The 16,652-nt window shown below is 33.5% G+C and overlaps 1 protein-coding gene across 1 annotated transcript in view; it reads right to left on the bottom strand.

The window, feature by feature from the left end:
* The window catches only part of LOC129221910 (ubiquitin carboxyl-terminal hydrolase 40-like), an 80,445-nt gene that overhangs the window by 13,863 nt on the left and 49,930 nt on the right, over positions 1-16,652 (bottom strand). The window contains exons 20-23 of the mRNA XM_054856286.1: positions 16,522-16,584; positions 15,410-15,515; positions 14,703-14,791; positions 7,813-7,936 (exon numbers count right to left, since the gene is read on the bottom strand). Coding sequence (XP_054712261.1) covers positions 7,813-7,936; positions 14,703-14,791; positions 15,410-15,515; positions 16,522-16,584 — 382 coding nt within the window. The remainder of the gene's footprint in view (positions 1-7,812; positions 7,937-14,702; positions 14,792-15,409; positions 15,516-16,521; positions 16,585-16,652) is intronic.

The following is a 16,652-nucleotide window of genomic DNA, read 5'->3' on the forward strand; positions in this document are numbered from 1 at the left end:
ACTTTTCACGCGATATCGCGAGAAAAGAGAACGTATAATTTTGATGAACGTCTTTAAACTATCTTTGACAATGTTAATGAGAGCAAAGATCCGGTGTCCTCCCCTCCCCTCCAGGAATTTTTTTTCAATTAGTTGTCTTAAAAAATGCATTCTAGGTGATCTTAGGTAATGTTTGGGAGAGAAGAGGCTCGAAGGTGCTCTCCAAGAATTTTTTCGTAATTGAAATCTAAAGAAAGGGATTGTAGGTCTTCTTTGATAACGTAAAGGGGACTGACAATTCTGGGAAACTGAAGCTTAAAAAACGTTATTTCATCGACTTTCAATGACGTGAGGGCGAGGAATTTTCGGGACATATTTTGGAATTGAATCCCATAAAATGAAATTAGAGAGGACCTTTAGTGATGCTGGCGAGCGTGTAGGGAACAAAAAATTTTCTAAGTTAGCTTTTAAAACGCAGTTTTTGACGATCTTCGGTAATGTTAGTGGGTGAAGCTGTTCGGGGACATTCATTCCGTAATTTTTCGAAATTTGAATTCTAAAACGCAGTCGTAGATGATATTTGCTGATGTTACCAAGGGTTCAGGGGCTCTTCTCAGAAATCTTTTCGGGATTGAAGTCCTAAAAAAGAAATTTCACACTACCTTTGGTGATACAAGAGGGAGGAGAGATTCGATGACCTCTGAAAAATTTCTTAATTGTAGTCCTAAAAAGTAAATTTTAAATGATCCTTAAAGATGGGGTGGAGGCATGTCTGCAGGATTTGGGTGATCACTCTCCTGGAAGCTTTTCGAATTTGAAGTCCTAAATACGAATTGTAGGCCATCTTTGATAACGATAGGCGATATGAGATGGGACTGGGTTCCGATTTAGAAACTTCCCCTGCACTCTTTCAAAATAGAAGTTTTAAACACGTTTCTAATCTACCTTGGAGGTGTAAAATGAAGGGTAAGGCTAAAGGATGTCTCTCCCTTCCGCATTCTTTGCTAAGTCTCTATCTTTTTATTAAATTATTGATACAAATGTTATGGAAAAACCTCCCCCAGTATATCTTTTCCGAGATCATTTTAGTTCTTTGGTTTTTTTCATAGTGAAATTTTCAATTTCCAACCTGATGTTTGAAGTTGTTTGAAAATAAAGAGTTTGAGATTCGTTAAAATATTTTTTAACATTTTGGACTGATGTGGTACTTTTCAGGGACACCAGATCTTCTTCCAACTTAATTTTACTTTAAATATCCTCCAGCTAGAATATCTTAATAAAGTTTTATTTTACTTTCGTCTTATACATTCAAACACTTAGTATTCATTACGTTGCAATGCTTTAAATCTCCCTTACTGCATTTTAACTTTTTTTCTATTTAAAACATGCTTCGGCGGCCCCTATGAAACCGCCATTATTATCCAGCTATTCATTCATTGTATTAAATTAAAACTTGTCACAGGGTTTTACTATGTACTGAATACTTTTTTGGTTGATTTTTTTTAAATTTGTCAGAATGTCTCGAAAAATTTCAGCTGCCTTTAGTTAGGTAAATTATAATCAAGAACCGTGGATGTTCCTAAATAATATTTAAAGGTTTAATATTCAAGGGTTGCATTTTCTTTCAAAATTTTGTTGAGAAAATATTTTTTGTCACGGGAATTCCACTTGGTATTTTGTTATTTCTACTTAATTTTTTTAAATATTGAGAAGGTTTTCGTTCTTTTTTACTTTGTTCATCCCTAAATTAAAATTGGCAGCCACGGTTCTACGCCACCCCTGCCTTTACGGGTTCATTGTCCCCTACAGACTATTATTACAGGCAGCTGTTAGGGCCTTAGAAGGTCCGGGACAGTTATGCAACAAAGTTATCTTATCGGCCGATCGATGAATTTACAGACACACAGTAAAGCATCTTATTGCTCACAGCAGAGCATTTTTTAAGGAATTTTTACTAGGCGACACAAGTTTATCATAAGAGTAAAAATTATTGAGAAGGTTACAGCCCTTTTCTCAACAAATGTATGCATAATCGTCGTCTCAAAGTGGTATTTCTCTAAGTACTGTTTGTTCTGTGGCAGCTGTATGGGATTTCTGATTTAAAAGGAAGCCGATATGAACAAACCTTAAGCATAGTATTAACTCCGCCCCGGAAATTTTTCGAAATTTTTAGTTTTGAAAACGCATTTTAGACGATCTTTGGTAATGTTAGGATTGAAGAGGTTCGGTATCGCTCACCTGTCTATTTTTCGAACTTGTAGCTCTAATGCAGTTTTAGACGATCTTTTTGATGATGTTAGAGTGAGGAGAGATTTGACGGTCCATATCCCAGGAAATTTTTCTTGATTTGTAATCTTAGAAATGCATTCTAACTGTCTTTCGTAATATTATGCGCTCGGGTGCGACTCCCTCCCCACGCCCGTTTTTCGAAATTGAAACGTTCAAAACGCAAACATTATGTCCAAAAATGTTCAGAGGAGGGTGGTTCGGGGGTTGTCCGGCGGATTTTTTTCTGCAATTGTAGTGCTAAAAACGGAGTTCAATGCGCTCTTTTTGTGATGTGACGTGGAGGAGTGATTCTAGGGCCCGCAACAAGAAATTTTTCTAATTTGCACTCTTAAAGATGCATTCTACTTGTCTTTTATAACGGTAGGGGAGAAGAGGTTTGGAGCACTCCCTCGGAAATTGTAGCTCTAAAAAATAAAAGATTAAAAAACTGAAACCCGACTACGGCAAAAAAAAAAAAAAAAAAACCCTAAAAGATAAGAAACAAGGTAGGTGCTGTCTAATATCATCGTCCTATTGAGTAAAACCAGTAACTTGATAGGTTAGATATTCCTATTTATTTAGTTCTATTGAAATCCTCTGTCACTTTCACATTAATAACATTATAATTCAATTCAAATGCCGTTGTCGTGCGTTCTCAACTATAGTTCTACTATACCGCACGACTACGGACTACCGCACTACCGGATAACTTGGTTTTTTTATATTGGCACTAGTATATGCAAATTTAAAAAAAAAAAATCTTTGAACCCCATTTTTTGTAAGCCAAGCCCGTTTTTTTCTACCTATTGACTGGACTAATCTTCAATTTCGAAGATATTTTTAAAAGAATCAGGACTGTAAGTTTCAAATGTAGCCTATTTTAGCCGGGTTACAATTAAAAAACAAAATAGGATGAATAGTTTTGACGCTGCGGTGAAACAACCGTAAATACAAACATACATAGACTGCTAAAATCATAACCCTTTCTTTTGACTTTGCCGTAGTCGGGTGAAAATGAATAATACAATAGCTTGAGCACTATATACCTGCAAGCAAGCATCTTAGTTTGAAACACATGAAAGATAAATTAAATTAGTGTTATTACCTTAAACTGGTAGACAACTTAGTTTACAAAAGATTGCTCTTACTTAATAAGAATATAATAATAATCAACACCTAAATTGTTCTTTACCTAATAATGTTTTTTCCGTAGAATGGTTACAGATTTTGTTATATTTATTTGAAACCCGTGCTAAAAAGAGAAAGGAATGAAATTGGTTAAAATTAGGATGTATAAGTTTAAATCAAATTTTCCTATTGCTGAAGTCTGCAAAAATATAGCCTATGTTACCCGGGTCTTAATTACGAAACGAATGACACCTTATTTATCAAAATCGGCCAATCTTGAACGATGCTGGCGAAAAGGAGAGGTGGGGGACCCTCCCCTGGAAACTTTTACAAGTTTTTTTTTTAAACTCAGTTTGTAGACGATCTTTGGTAATATTAACAGGAGGAGTGGTTTGGAAGATCCCATATTAAAAAGAATAATTACATAGACTAGCATATAAAGCCAGTTTTGTTACTATTTCTAAAACATTTATGATCAGGGCCGGATTTAGACTTGACGGGGGCCTTAAGTTATTTCAGGTATGGGGCCCTTTTTGTAATCCGGACCACTTTGTCGGTGGCGAAAAAGGAAATGCTAAAGTGTTTTTTTTTTTTTAATGACTATTATTACTTTTTTTGCTCTATATTTGTCTTTTCCCCTGAGACACATAAAGTTATGCATTATTTTCTTTCTTCCTTCCTTTCTTTTTTTGTCTTTGCCTGCCTTTTTGGATTTCCCTTAAGAAGGGGAATAGCATCGAGAGAATGATGCAGGGCTCCCAATTTAGGGGTTCCCCCAGAGGGAATTTTGAAAAAAAAAAATATATATATAGTAAAATTCTGCAGTTTGAAGCCATAGAAAGGAAGATTGGAATCAAAAAAATTCGGGGGAAAAGTAGGCAAACAAAACTTTTTTAAATTATGTACTCTTGCAAGTTGAGATAAAACACAGTAAAATTTTTTTAGGGGTCGACATATCGATGAGGCAGTCGACAGAGAAATAGAGCGAGGGAGGAGAAAGGATAATGCATTGTTACTTGCGCTCATGGACTTTCGATACAGCTAGTTTTTAATCATCTCTGCAACCTATCTACAAATTGCTTTAAAAGAAATAGGGTACAACACTTAGAGAATAGGTAGCAAGAGAGTAATATACTGCCCATTTGAACAATTCATAATTTATACTCTTAGTAAGAAATAAAATTGAAGCATACTTTGACGAACATACATTGAAGCACACACTGAATTTAACATATTTTGGCACTCCTCCCCCTTATCAACTCCAATTTGTTAGAAATTTTAAAATTCAAGGCTTGTAGCCACATTTTTGCAAAATTTCAAGCATTTGAAAATGAAATTGATTTTTTTCAAGTATATTTCCATTTTTTTTAGGAACGACAATACACAACTTTTCGTTATAAGCAATAGCTTTCAACTAAAATGTAAATCCGGCCCTGGAAATGATAGTATAAATAACAAAGTCTCCAAAACATTTTTAAAAATTAAAAGCGGTAACGGATAACTAAAGTAAAAGTTTTAGAAATAAGTAAATTTTTTTACGAACCAAACTTGCTCTCAAAATCCTTTGTTTGAATCATCAAAATGAATTTCAATTTCATTATAACTTTGGATTTTTAATGACAGCTAAAACGTGTTGTAAATGACTCCATCATTCTTCAGTCCTGTTGCCTCGAAACTGGAGAAAAAATAAATAGATTGGCAGTGCCTACAAGTTTCAACGCGCGAATCCCTTTTATTCACAAAGCCATAAAAAAGGAAGTGGTAGGTGTGGTACAATCCTCAGTTACCCTAAAGCAAAAATTACGGAAAAGAATTCCAGGAAACAATCCCGACCCTTCAGCCTTAGGCTTCACTCTCGGAAAAATACCTATCTCTTTGCATCTTCGAATGAAAAACAGCTGTTTCCGTTCGGAAAAGTCCTTTTGCCGTCCCGTCCCAAGTAGTGTTCCTGTACTGGTCCCTGTCCCGTACCCTGTACACAGATGGCTGTGAAATGGTTATCGGCTATCATCAATGAAAGGGCTAATGAGGTGGGGTGCTAATCGATTGCTTAGTCTGGCGCCGAGTGCGTGGTTGGCCGGTCCACAAGGGAAGAAAAAGAAGGCTTTCATCATGTACCAGTCGACAGTTTTTTTTTTTAAAGAAGACAAGGGTCTTCCTAAGATTTTTACGAAGATTTGAAATCCGTTTACAAAAATGAGTGAACCAATTTTAGATTTTCCAGTGTTGCAAAGTGGTTTGATTTCACATCTTCTAGGCGGCAGATTTTTTTCACTAGTTTTTTTAAGGAAGAAAAAAAAAAATTTTTTTTTTTTTTTTGTACTATTCAATTGAAAGATTTAATGCGGCCCAAACCGAGGCGGCCCACCGGGCATTTGCCCGGTTGCCCGCCGGCCCCATCCGCCACTGCTCTCAGCTTCAATGTGATGACATCTGCTTCCGCAGCTCGGTTATTCACTAATTCAGACTTATGAGTTCTAATAAGAATGAAACTACACTTTCTGGATATGATAACCAGGCTGTCTGGTATATTGCATGTAATAAAAGCTGTGTTCCCCAAACTATCAGCCATGTGTCTCAAGTCGTTTTTTAAATCCCAAGTAAGGTCAATCTTCCATAAGAATTCCAGCAGAAAAAATGGAATCCTGTATTCTCAAAAATCTTGTATCTGGGCAAACTAAAATTAGGACTATTTCATTGTGCATTATTCATTAGGTTGAGTAAGCTAGTATTTCAATTGCATGCGCTAATTTAATTATAGCATTCATTAAAATTTTCGCCTCTAAATTTTTTTTTATACAGCTTATCATATAAATATGTATATAATATATAGGACCTAGTTTTGGATGCTTTTTGATACCAGGAACTCTTATTTAAGCAAGCTTTTTTCATGGCCTCTAAAAATTTCGTGAAATTGAGTGCCAACTACTAATAACTAGACGTACCTTCATGGTGATGTCTTGCTAATAATTTAAAGTAAATTCCTTGAATAAAAAAAAATTCTCCCTCTGATGCAAAATAATCATTTTTCTAACTAAAATGCATACACAATACACATCCTTTTAAAAACTTATAAAAGTTTCTCTGCAATTTTAAATAATTTGCCTAAACATCAAATTACATCAACAGTTGCTTTGAAACATAAAATAATCCAAACTTCATTGCTTATTACATAACTCACCAAGTGACCGTGCTCCATAACCCAGCTAATTAGTGAGCAAAAGAGAACCTTAATTGATTAGCAATCTGAGCTTTTTAACAAAAATGTTTTGATGAAAGTCTCTCTCTCTTCTTCCTTTGCAGACAAAGGACGTAATTAGAAACACATTATATCTAGAACAAAAGTATAATCCTACTCTCCCACCCTATTGAAAAAAGAATTTAACTAAAATTTGCAATACAATTTATATAAAATGATCATTCCACCGCCTATAACAAAAAAATTTTAAAATAAAATATGCATTGCAAATACAACAAAATGAAAAAGAAAATCATAGCTTCTATTCGATTAAAATTTGCAGAATTATTTAACCTAAAATAAATATAGTAACACTCCTTTCGCAATTTGGGAAAAAGAAATAATTTAAATGAAATATCTTTATAGTAATGACAATCTTTCCTAAATGTTGAAAAAAGTAAACAAAATATGAAAAATAAAAGTGATTGTTTGAGAAAAGGAAAAAAAAATAATGTGGGAAGACTTTCGAAAATGGTTTTCAAACGTATGGTCAGCAAAAAAAGAAAGAAAAAAAATCGTAATTTTTATTGCATTAACACGCGCAATAAATTAAAAAATGAAAAGTGAGCCCAAGTCAACAAGTAGCTAGCTATACTCGAACATGATCTCGGCGAATAAAATTTCTGTACTTCTTATTTAAAGTAAAGGTAATGTAAATCAAGTTGAGCCTTGAATGTTGGATAAACTTGAAGTGCTTATACCTCCCGTTCTAATTGATTGAGACAATTTGAACCAACTTCTTCTTGTACAGAAAAATGACCTGATGACATAAAATGGTAAAGGTGTGGCCCTTCACCCCTTCTCCATTAGATGAAATATGTGAAATTTTAGCTCAAAAAAGCTATGGGGCCTCCTGGGCATCGAGCACAAACAAAGAAACATAGTCTGCTTTATATATACAGATTATGATAATAAAATATTCTTTTTGATCATAAAAGTAGTAAAATATAATTTAGATTAATATTCAAAGCTAAAAATTTGAAATTTGTATGAGAATATCGTGGCCTCAAGGCAACAGTAGGATATTTTTCTGTTATTCCTGGGATTAGATGTCTCACTTTTGCCCTGAGGCGACGATATTTTACGTATTTTGGGCTACAGAGTCAATAAATATCTAATTCTAATTTTTATATTTTTCCTCTTTTTTATTCATCTACTAATTAAGATCAAAATTACTTAAAAAAGGAATAAAACAATACCAGTGAGTCCTGCAATAGAAAGCATTTGCCTCAGACACTCATGTACTGTGCAGCTCTTGTTCACAGTGACTTCAAAATCTGGAGTATCTCCTATGCCTACACCCACATTGAACAGGATGGTTATCTGCAACATAAACATAATTAAACTAAATAACACGAAAAGAAGAGGAGAAAAATTGGTATAACATATGATGAAACCAGAACAATAAAAAGCTAAAGCAAATGTTGATAGCTTATCCTGCAATTTCTGTGGGAAGAAAAATATAGCAAAATTTGCTTATCTTGCTATGGATATAGTTATTATGCTATTTGCTGGCCAGTGCTTGTTATCTTTCCAAGCTAGTATGTTATGGCCATCATGAAACTTTCTTCTATTTCTATACATTTTATGAGTTTTTGGATCCTATATATAATCGCTACCACAAAATTCTGTTATTTTCAAAAGCGGGAAGATTTCAATAACTGGGAAATTGGAGATTTTAATTGATTAGTGTCAAGTTTTTGGTATTAATGCCTGCAAGAGTGCAAGAGGAATATTTTTCTTTTGCATAAGAAAACAAGGAGTTGGGAAACATCTATTTGCATAGGAAAACAGCAGTGTTACCAAATTAAAATTATGCACCCAAACAGTTGACGACTGTCAATTTTTCAATTATCAAAATAGTGAAAACTGAAAATCAATTCGAAAGTATTGCTTATTTATTTACGAACGTTTTACTTGTTAACAAATAGAGGTTTTTCCGATCATTTGCCAATAATGAAATCGCGTGAAAGGCTTACTTGAGCAGACTACATTTTAATATGAATTATTTTTCATATTGTTTTATTATTTACACTATTTTTATTTGAGCAAAAATCAGGTTCCCTTGGAGTGATCATGTTTAGGATCTAGAATAAACAAAAACACTGATGAACAAGCTATAGATATCTGGCATGATGTTTAATTTTCATAATGCAGTTTTTCATGCTGATTATGGATCTAAAAACTATTTTGCTCTATCACGCCAGGTTTTCAAGATATTAACAAAAACATATATTTTTTAATCCCCTTTTCATTGGGGTTTTTTTTCTCATTGTTTTTTTTTTTAATGCAACGTCGAATCTTCCCACTGATTGTGAGTACTGTTCAGGGCCCCCCGTAATTTTAATACCCCAATAAAAATATATAAGCTACAATGTTATTTAAAATTTTTTAGTCCTATTTCACATTTCCATTATTATGCATCCACTTCATATAAAGCTGGGGAGCATGAAGCACTTTGTGAAGGCACTAGACAACTATTCAGATGCTTTTCAGTGCCTATCTAACAAGTTTCCAGAGTTGAGTCAGGCAAAAGTGAAAGAAAGTGTGTTCATAGGCAGGGCCATCCTAAGATGAGGGCGAGCGGGGCAATTGCCCCAGGTGCCACGAAATGAGGGGGCGCCGCAAAGTTCCCCTCATTCCAATGGAACACGACGACATTCATAGGAAATGAGGGGCGCAGCAAGGCGACCCTCAGCGTATAAAATGCATAAAATTAGGGGCGCCTTGCGCCCCCCCCCCTCATTTCATGTATCATAGATACACAGTCAAGAACACAAAATACAGAATCATTGAAATGATTCTCTATTTTTTTTTCCCAGGGCACGAAAATATTCCTCTTTCTAAGTCTCCAAAACATTAGTTTCCTTTGTATCATTGAAGCAGATAAAATTTCTGAGAATATAACTGTTTAGAATCAAACAAAAGGCACTTCTTCTTTGATTAAAGTGAAAAACAACGTAAATAAAGCACAAATATTGGTAGTAGATACAGCATATAGCTATTTCAAGGCTACAATAGCTATATGCTGTATCTACTACCAATATTTGTGCCTTATTTACGTTGTTTTTCACTTTAATCATATTGTAGCACAAAGCTTATATGATAATTTTTCATATAGCACTTCTCCTTTGTCTAGTTCGCTCCAAATTTGATTGAATTTTGACCCTGCTTGCAGTGTTGTAACCAGAAAAAGTTTTAAGGCGGCACATTCAAAAAACAGAGGTTTTTTTTTTTTTTGATCTGATAGGAAAAAAGGTCAAAAGGTATCCAGTCAGAAGTTTGAAACTTCTAGTTTTGAAAACGCAATTTTAGCCTTCCATGTTTATTGACGTTAGGGAGGGAGCTCAGAAACTGTTTCCGATCGATTATTTGTTTAAATAGATTGAAATCAATTCCTTCTTCCCCTGCAAGTTTTTGAAATCGAAGTTTCAAAAACGCACTTTTAGATGAACTTTGAAGATTTTATGGACGGGAGAATCAGGAGCATTTCCCAGGAAAATTGTTTAAAATTATGGTTCATAAACTTTAAGCCATGTTTTACATTCAGGGGCAATTCCACTTAAATTTTATGTAAGTATTGTTTAAAAAGCCCATTTTTTGTGATATTAAAGAAAGGCGGCATGGGGACCCTTGCACGAATATATCATTTCCTTAAACTTAAGTCTTAAAACGCAATTTGTAAGGCCATATTTTGTAATATTGAGTGATTTTTTCGAAATTAGACCTCCAAAACGCAATTCTGAGCGGTTTTCGATGTTGTTGAGTATTTGTGGGCTTCTCCCTAAAACTTACAAATATTTGATGCAAAAGAATAACATCTTTGTTTATAACACATAAGAAAGTTGGTATTAAGTTGTAGAAGTAAAACCACAAAAAACTCTTGAAAAGAATCTGGATGAGTCCAGATCAAAATCTAATTTTGATGTAATTTACTTCGATAAATACATTTTCTATTTATAATCAGCAACTTATTTATTTGTGTTCTTAGTTTGATCAATATGAATAACCAATTCAGTTTTGATTGTTAGTTTTTTTATCAAGTGCGATAACATTTTACTAGATTAAATATTTTGATTTTTAACCTTTCCATTTTTCAAAAAGTTTTTGGGGCATTAATGTTTCACAAATATTAGAAACATGTTCATTGCTTGCCTTTTAATTTGTAGTACCTGGATGATCGAGCATCGCTCGACTTTAAAAGATTTTTTTTTCTTTCGTAAAATCGTGTTTGTCTAAGGTTCAAAGTCCTTTTTTAAATATGCTTGAAAAGCAAAATGTTAACGAAATATTTCTGTTCTCGCCAATTGTTGCATCTGCTTACGAGAAACGAGAGATGTAAGAGATACATATAAACACTTCATCATAATTATATTTTTTTCAGTCATTATAGAAGCCTACTGCTGAATATTGAGTTCCTCTCTCCCACAGACATCCACCTAGGGAAACTCTGAGCTGGTTGCATATAAACATTTAACGTACGGTATCGCCAAAAAAAAAAGTAGTTTCTTAGACCAAAGATGGTGACAGTAAATGTGAGAAAAAATTGCTAGGATTGAAAATGTACCGCAACCTATTTATAACACAAAAATACCAAATAAAAAAGATTTGGAATGAAATTAAATCAACATTTCGTTTTAAACTATCTTTTACATTTTTGTTTCCACCATGAAATTTTCGTCATTAATTATAAGAATTTAAACTTGGAGTCAATTTTACAATGGTAAATTCCGTTCTTAACCTCATCCTTCCATACTATGTTGCGATTCACGATTTTATCCCAATTCAAAAAATATATAAAGCTATTTGAAGTGTAAAAAATTTTCCAAAGTGGCTAATAATCAGCCAAGCCTGGCAACCCTAAGCAAGTTTGAAATTTTCAAACGACTTCTTTTCATTGCTATGGTTGCAAATCGTCTGCCTTCTGTTTCAAGGCTTAACTTAAGCAGACTTCATTTTTAAAAACTAGTTTTTTGTAAGAAATCGCGTTTTTACAGAAAAAACCCTGATGTAGATGAACTTAGAATGCAAAACTAAAATTAAATCCAAATCGTTAGAGCCGTTGTCCAGATACGAAATATAAATATATATAAATACATACCCACAAGAATTACTCGTTTAAAGATATAAGATTATGCATTGTTCTGTTCATTAATATGTAAGAAATTCAAGCATGTATTATGAACTGATGTTATAGCTAACTTGATTTTTCTGTGTGTGTGGGGGGGGGGGGGGCGCCAAGAAACTTTCGCCCCGGGCGCCGTCAGAGCTTCGGACGGCCCTGTTCATAGGTCCACAAATAAGGAAGATCAATGCAGACAGTCTCTTTAACATCCAGGGCACCAGGACATCCAGTCTTATTACTCAGCAGCATGGGCGCCCATATGGGGGGGGGGGGAAGTAGGGGCTCAAGGCCCCCCCCCTCCCACATATTAGAACTTCCTTGTTTTTAGTACGTTTTTCTTTGCAAAAATATAAAAACATTTCTTTTCCAGCCATTAATGAATAAGTTTTTAAAAATGTCTGATTTTAATAACTCTAATCTATACTGAAATAGGTTTCCAAGGGGTAAATATCCTGCTAAACCATGGGGAAAATATCTGAGACCCCCCCTAAAAATTTTGCATATGGGCACCCATGCTCAACAGTGCTCAAAAAGATACATGATTGGCAAGTCTGTTGTGGACAATTTTCTTGGAAATAATAAATCCCCTGAATTAGTAAATATTGTGCAGAAGTGCATTAGCGTGTACAGCTTGATGGGTTACAACATGTCTCAAGATTCATCTCATTGACTCACATCTCGACTTCTTTCCAGAGAACCTAGGTTCTGTCAGTGATGAACATGGCGAACATTTTCATCAGGACATCTCGGTGATGGAGTCACCCTGTCAGGGTCGATGGAAAGCAGCTACATTGGCTGAATAATGGTTGGATACTTCAGTGCAACATGCCAAATGATCAGCACAAACCAAATTAATTTGAAATTAAGGAACTTTATGTTATACCTATGTATTTTATATGTTTATTATACCTTAAACTAGATGATGCTATATAGTTTATGTTAATTAGTACTAATATGTGCTCTACTGTAACTTGTCTGCAAGTTGTTTGCCTTGAAACAATGTTAAACACGTATAAATGGTTAAAGCCAGATATCTCAAAAATGGTGATGATAGAGACAAACCGTTTGCATTTTTTTAATCAACATGTCTCAATAGTCTTCAAGTGTTGAATACCAAGATATCTGCCGAAACTTTCATTTTGTTTATCAGTGTAATCATAGTTCTGTATGAAAAACGTTCATTTTAGCAATTCAGCCAGGGCCATCCATAAGGGGTGGAAGGTGGGCTGAACAGAGTGATCTCCCTGGGTGCTAAGAAAGACATTGTGCCACGTTGTCAGCATTAACTGCCCAACTATTTTGCCTTTTTAATAACATTCCTTTTTAAACAGTTTTTGAGACATAATATCAAAAATACTGTATTTCCCCCGTGCCGGAAAAAAGCGAGGTTGATTAGCATGCTGGAGAATTCGATTTTTCTGAGATGCCGGATAATTTGAGGTTTATTTGGCAACAAAACAAAAGTAAATTTCCTCATCCAGTTCCAATCAGAAAGCAAACCACTCTAAGGAAGAAAATAAATCTCAAAAGTAACTTTCTTTCACAAAAAAAAAAAAAAAAAAAAAAAATAAATAAATAAATAAATAAATAAAAAAATTGTATTGCATATAATATGTGCTTGTTATTTATGGTAGGTCATTATTAATGGATTTAATTATATGCCAATAATGTAATTAATTCAGAATCAATCATCGTTACTGCGATTTGTTCATAATTTTTTTAAATAAATTATTTTAGGTTCCTTTTAGAGAGGTAAGTTTAATTTTTAATTATTGGACAGCTATAGTAAATCCTTTAGCACAGGTTTAGGGGCGGTAACTTTCTGCTTAAATGTTTGCTCTTAGTTTTAATTTAATTTTTATAAAACTATTCATTATTAAACAATATTTTTCTTGTTAAAGTAACAAATGACATTGTTAGTAAATATTTTTACAAAGTTAAACTGTTTATTAATACTAATAAGATGTGTATAGAACTTATATTCATTTTTAAGCTGAACATATATTTTTTCTAGTATTAATTTTTTTCCTAACCTCGATTTTTCCGGCATGCCTAAAGGACCAGACAAATGTTATTGAAAATCTGGTGACCCCCAAATTTTGCGGCATGCCAGATAATACGATAGATTCATTGTTGCATTTTGTGATCAGAGCCGAATTTAGCTCCATTCTGCCTATAGGCTAATCTAAAATCACCACCCCTCCTTTTTTTTCCTTAAAAGAGAACTAAATCTACTTAGAAAACCCAAATCTTGTAAAAACAGCTCTTAAATAAATAAATAAAAAGTAAGACTTTTGGCAGAAATGCAGACATTGTGTATTATTTCAGCTAGTCATTGGAATCACAGGAAGAAACACTGGTTTAGGGAAAATTGATTTATTGTTATGCTTGGAAGTTATTTGAATTTGATGAGATTAACAGGAATAAATATCACATTAAGTTTAAGAAAATGGATGCTGACATCGTAGAGAATAAAGCTTTAATTTTTTTTCAAGAATAAAAACATTAAAAAAAAATGTATAAAAAGTAAAATTGCTGCCCTTGGTAGTTGCCTACTCGCCCGTCTTGAAAAGATGTCATGATGCATTGGGGGAAATAATGTAATTAAAATTAAAATGTTCCCATACTTCACATTGAAATTATAAACTTTCTTTTGCGTGGGGGAGATGCCACAGAATTTTGCCTCGGGAACCGTTATGTCTTAGAATGGCCCTGGCTTTAACCTATTCAAAACTCCATTTCAAAGCCCATAGGCCTCTCCCGTAGCAGAGTGGAAGCACTTGCTTCATATCCCAGAGGCTGTGGGTTCAATTCCCACCAGGTGCCCTGGATGTTAAAATACTCTCTCTGCGTTTAACTTTTATTCTGACTTGGGCTGTTTGTGCTGTGTAGTGCTCACTGTAGAGCATGGTGAAATAACTGCGTAAAAAAAAGTGTTAGCATAGAATTTTTACTGTCACTAACTTGTTCAAGAGTAGGTGGTACACCTTCTTCTATTGTCACATATGATGCATCTGAAACACCAGCTTCTTTTAAGGTTTGAAGTTCATGCACTGTAAAAGAAATTACTTCATTTTAAATCTGATAGGCTGCATTAAGTTATTAGAAACAAATTATCTTAGTTTAATAGATATTTTTGTTCTAAGAGTTATTTAAATTTTTTCTCATAAAATCTGTACTCTTTAATAGTGATAGTGAAATCATTTTACTACTGGTCTAGTTTTTATTGCTAGTTCAATAATATCTTCAACTTTTAAAAAAAAATTTGGTACTAAAACAATTTTTTCTATTAGGAACAAAAATGATGTACCTTCCTATAAGAATAGATAATGAATGCATCTTTAATTTTTATTCCTTATACATATACAATTTTTTTTTCAGTTTTGTACTTAATTCAGTTTTAAAACTATTTTTTTAATTGGAAACAGGAATTGCAGAACACAAAATTTTGTATTTAAAAATTGGTTTGCATTTAAAAAAATTGGGAAAAAAAAAGATAAGTTCAAAAGATGTTTTCTTATTATTCATTTTCGTTATAGTCCGTAATGCAAAATTATTACTATCAAATAATATTTCGAGTATTATTCAACTGTTACTAATAAAATTTTCTACACAAAAATACAAATATAAATTAATAATAAATCAAATCTATAATTGGAGAACAATCTTACAGGGAGGTCGCTTGTTCTGACTTTTTATAAACTTCCTCAAAATGTAACTTTGATCATTTGGTAGATTTAGTTTAGATACAGCTAATTCTCTCAATTCTTCAACACTCTAAAAGTAAAAACAAAACGATAAATAACCATTAAAAATTCAAATATATTATACAGAGCTAAAAAGTATCAAAAGAAATATTGTAGAAAATTATTTATTGGACAGATCTTCAGATAAATTTAGTTATCTTATCCACAGGGTCCGACAAATCCTCACCAGGTCACCCCGACCACTAAAACAAATAACTTGGTGACTTGTTCTTGAACAAGAAAAAGAAAAAAAATGAAAAACCTTTCAACTTTTTAAAAGTAATTGGAATTCTGAAATTTTGAATTCAAATTATGTTTTTTGCAATCACGAGTTGCGACAGGACTCTACTCATTGGTTACTACCCCACTCGCTTGTTTCTAGAAAGGGTTCCTGTCCCTCCTCTTGGGCGGTTATGTGTGTCTAGTTGTGTAAGTGTAGGCTTGTGTGTGTGCGCAGACCTGTGTGTATGCACGTTGGCATGTGTTTATATGTGGACATCAAATGGCATCCTGTACAGAAAGATATATCTAATTGGGTTTCCCCTTTTTCGTATAAAGCTCATGTTTTGCGATATCACAACTTATGGTCAGAGGGTTCGTGTTTATTAATCAGATAACATTTAGCACTTCCTCTAAAAAGTCCTTGTATAAACCATATATTCAACTAAGGTCTTGTCATAACTGATTGCTTCTTAATACATTTGTTGCTGCTGCAAAACATCACCTTTAGCAGGCTGATTTTGGGAGTCATGTACACCCAAATACCATATTTTGATTTGGATTTTAGAACACATTTCATTTTGCTCAATATGAAATAAAATTATGTAACAAATAGTGTTCCTCATTTCTTTTATAACCTGCTGTAATTCTCCTTCAAAAGGGTTAAAATTCTCAGGATCTACTGAAAATAAAAAAAAATTGCACAGCAGTTGCGAAAAAAGTACATCACAGCATACATACAAATTTTACATGAACAAAAACAATTTCACAATTAAAGTCATTATTAAAACAATAAGGTAAAAATAATAAATGCTTACATTGCTCAAGTCAAGTGCAAGCTCTATCAGTTGAATGGACGTTTCATCAGAATATAGGGGATTCTAAAAGGAATAAGGAAGTTAAAAAGAAGGCATGAGCAAAAATAGCATTTGTGATTTTCAATAGCAGT

Source organism: Uloborus diversus, chromosome 5 (assembly GCF_026930045.1).
Source record: "Uloborus diversus isolate 005 chromosome 5, Udiv.v.3.1, whole genome shotgun sequence".
Classification (NCBI taxonomy): domain Eukaryota; kingdom Metazoa; phylum Arthropoda; class Arachnida; order Araneae; family Uloboridae; genus Uloborus; species Uloborus diversus.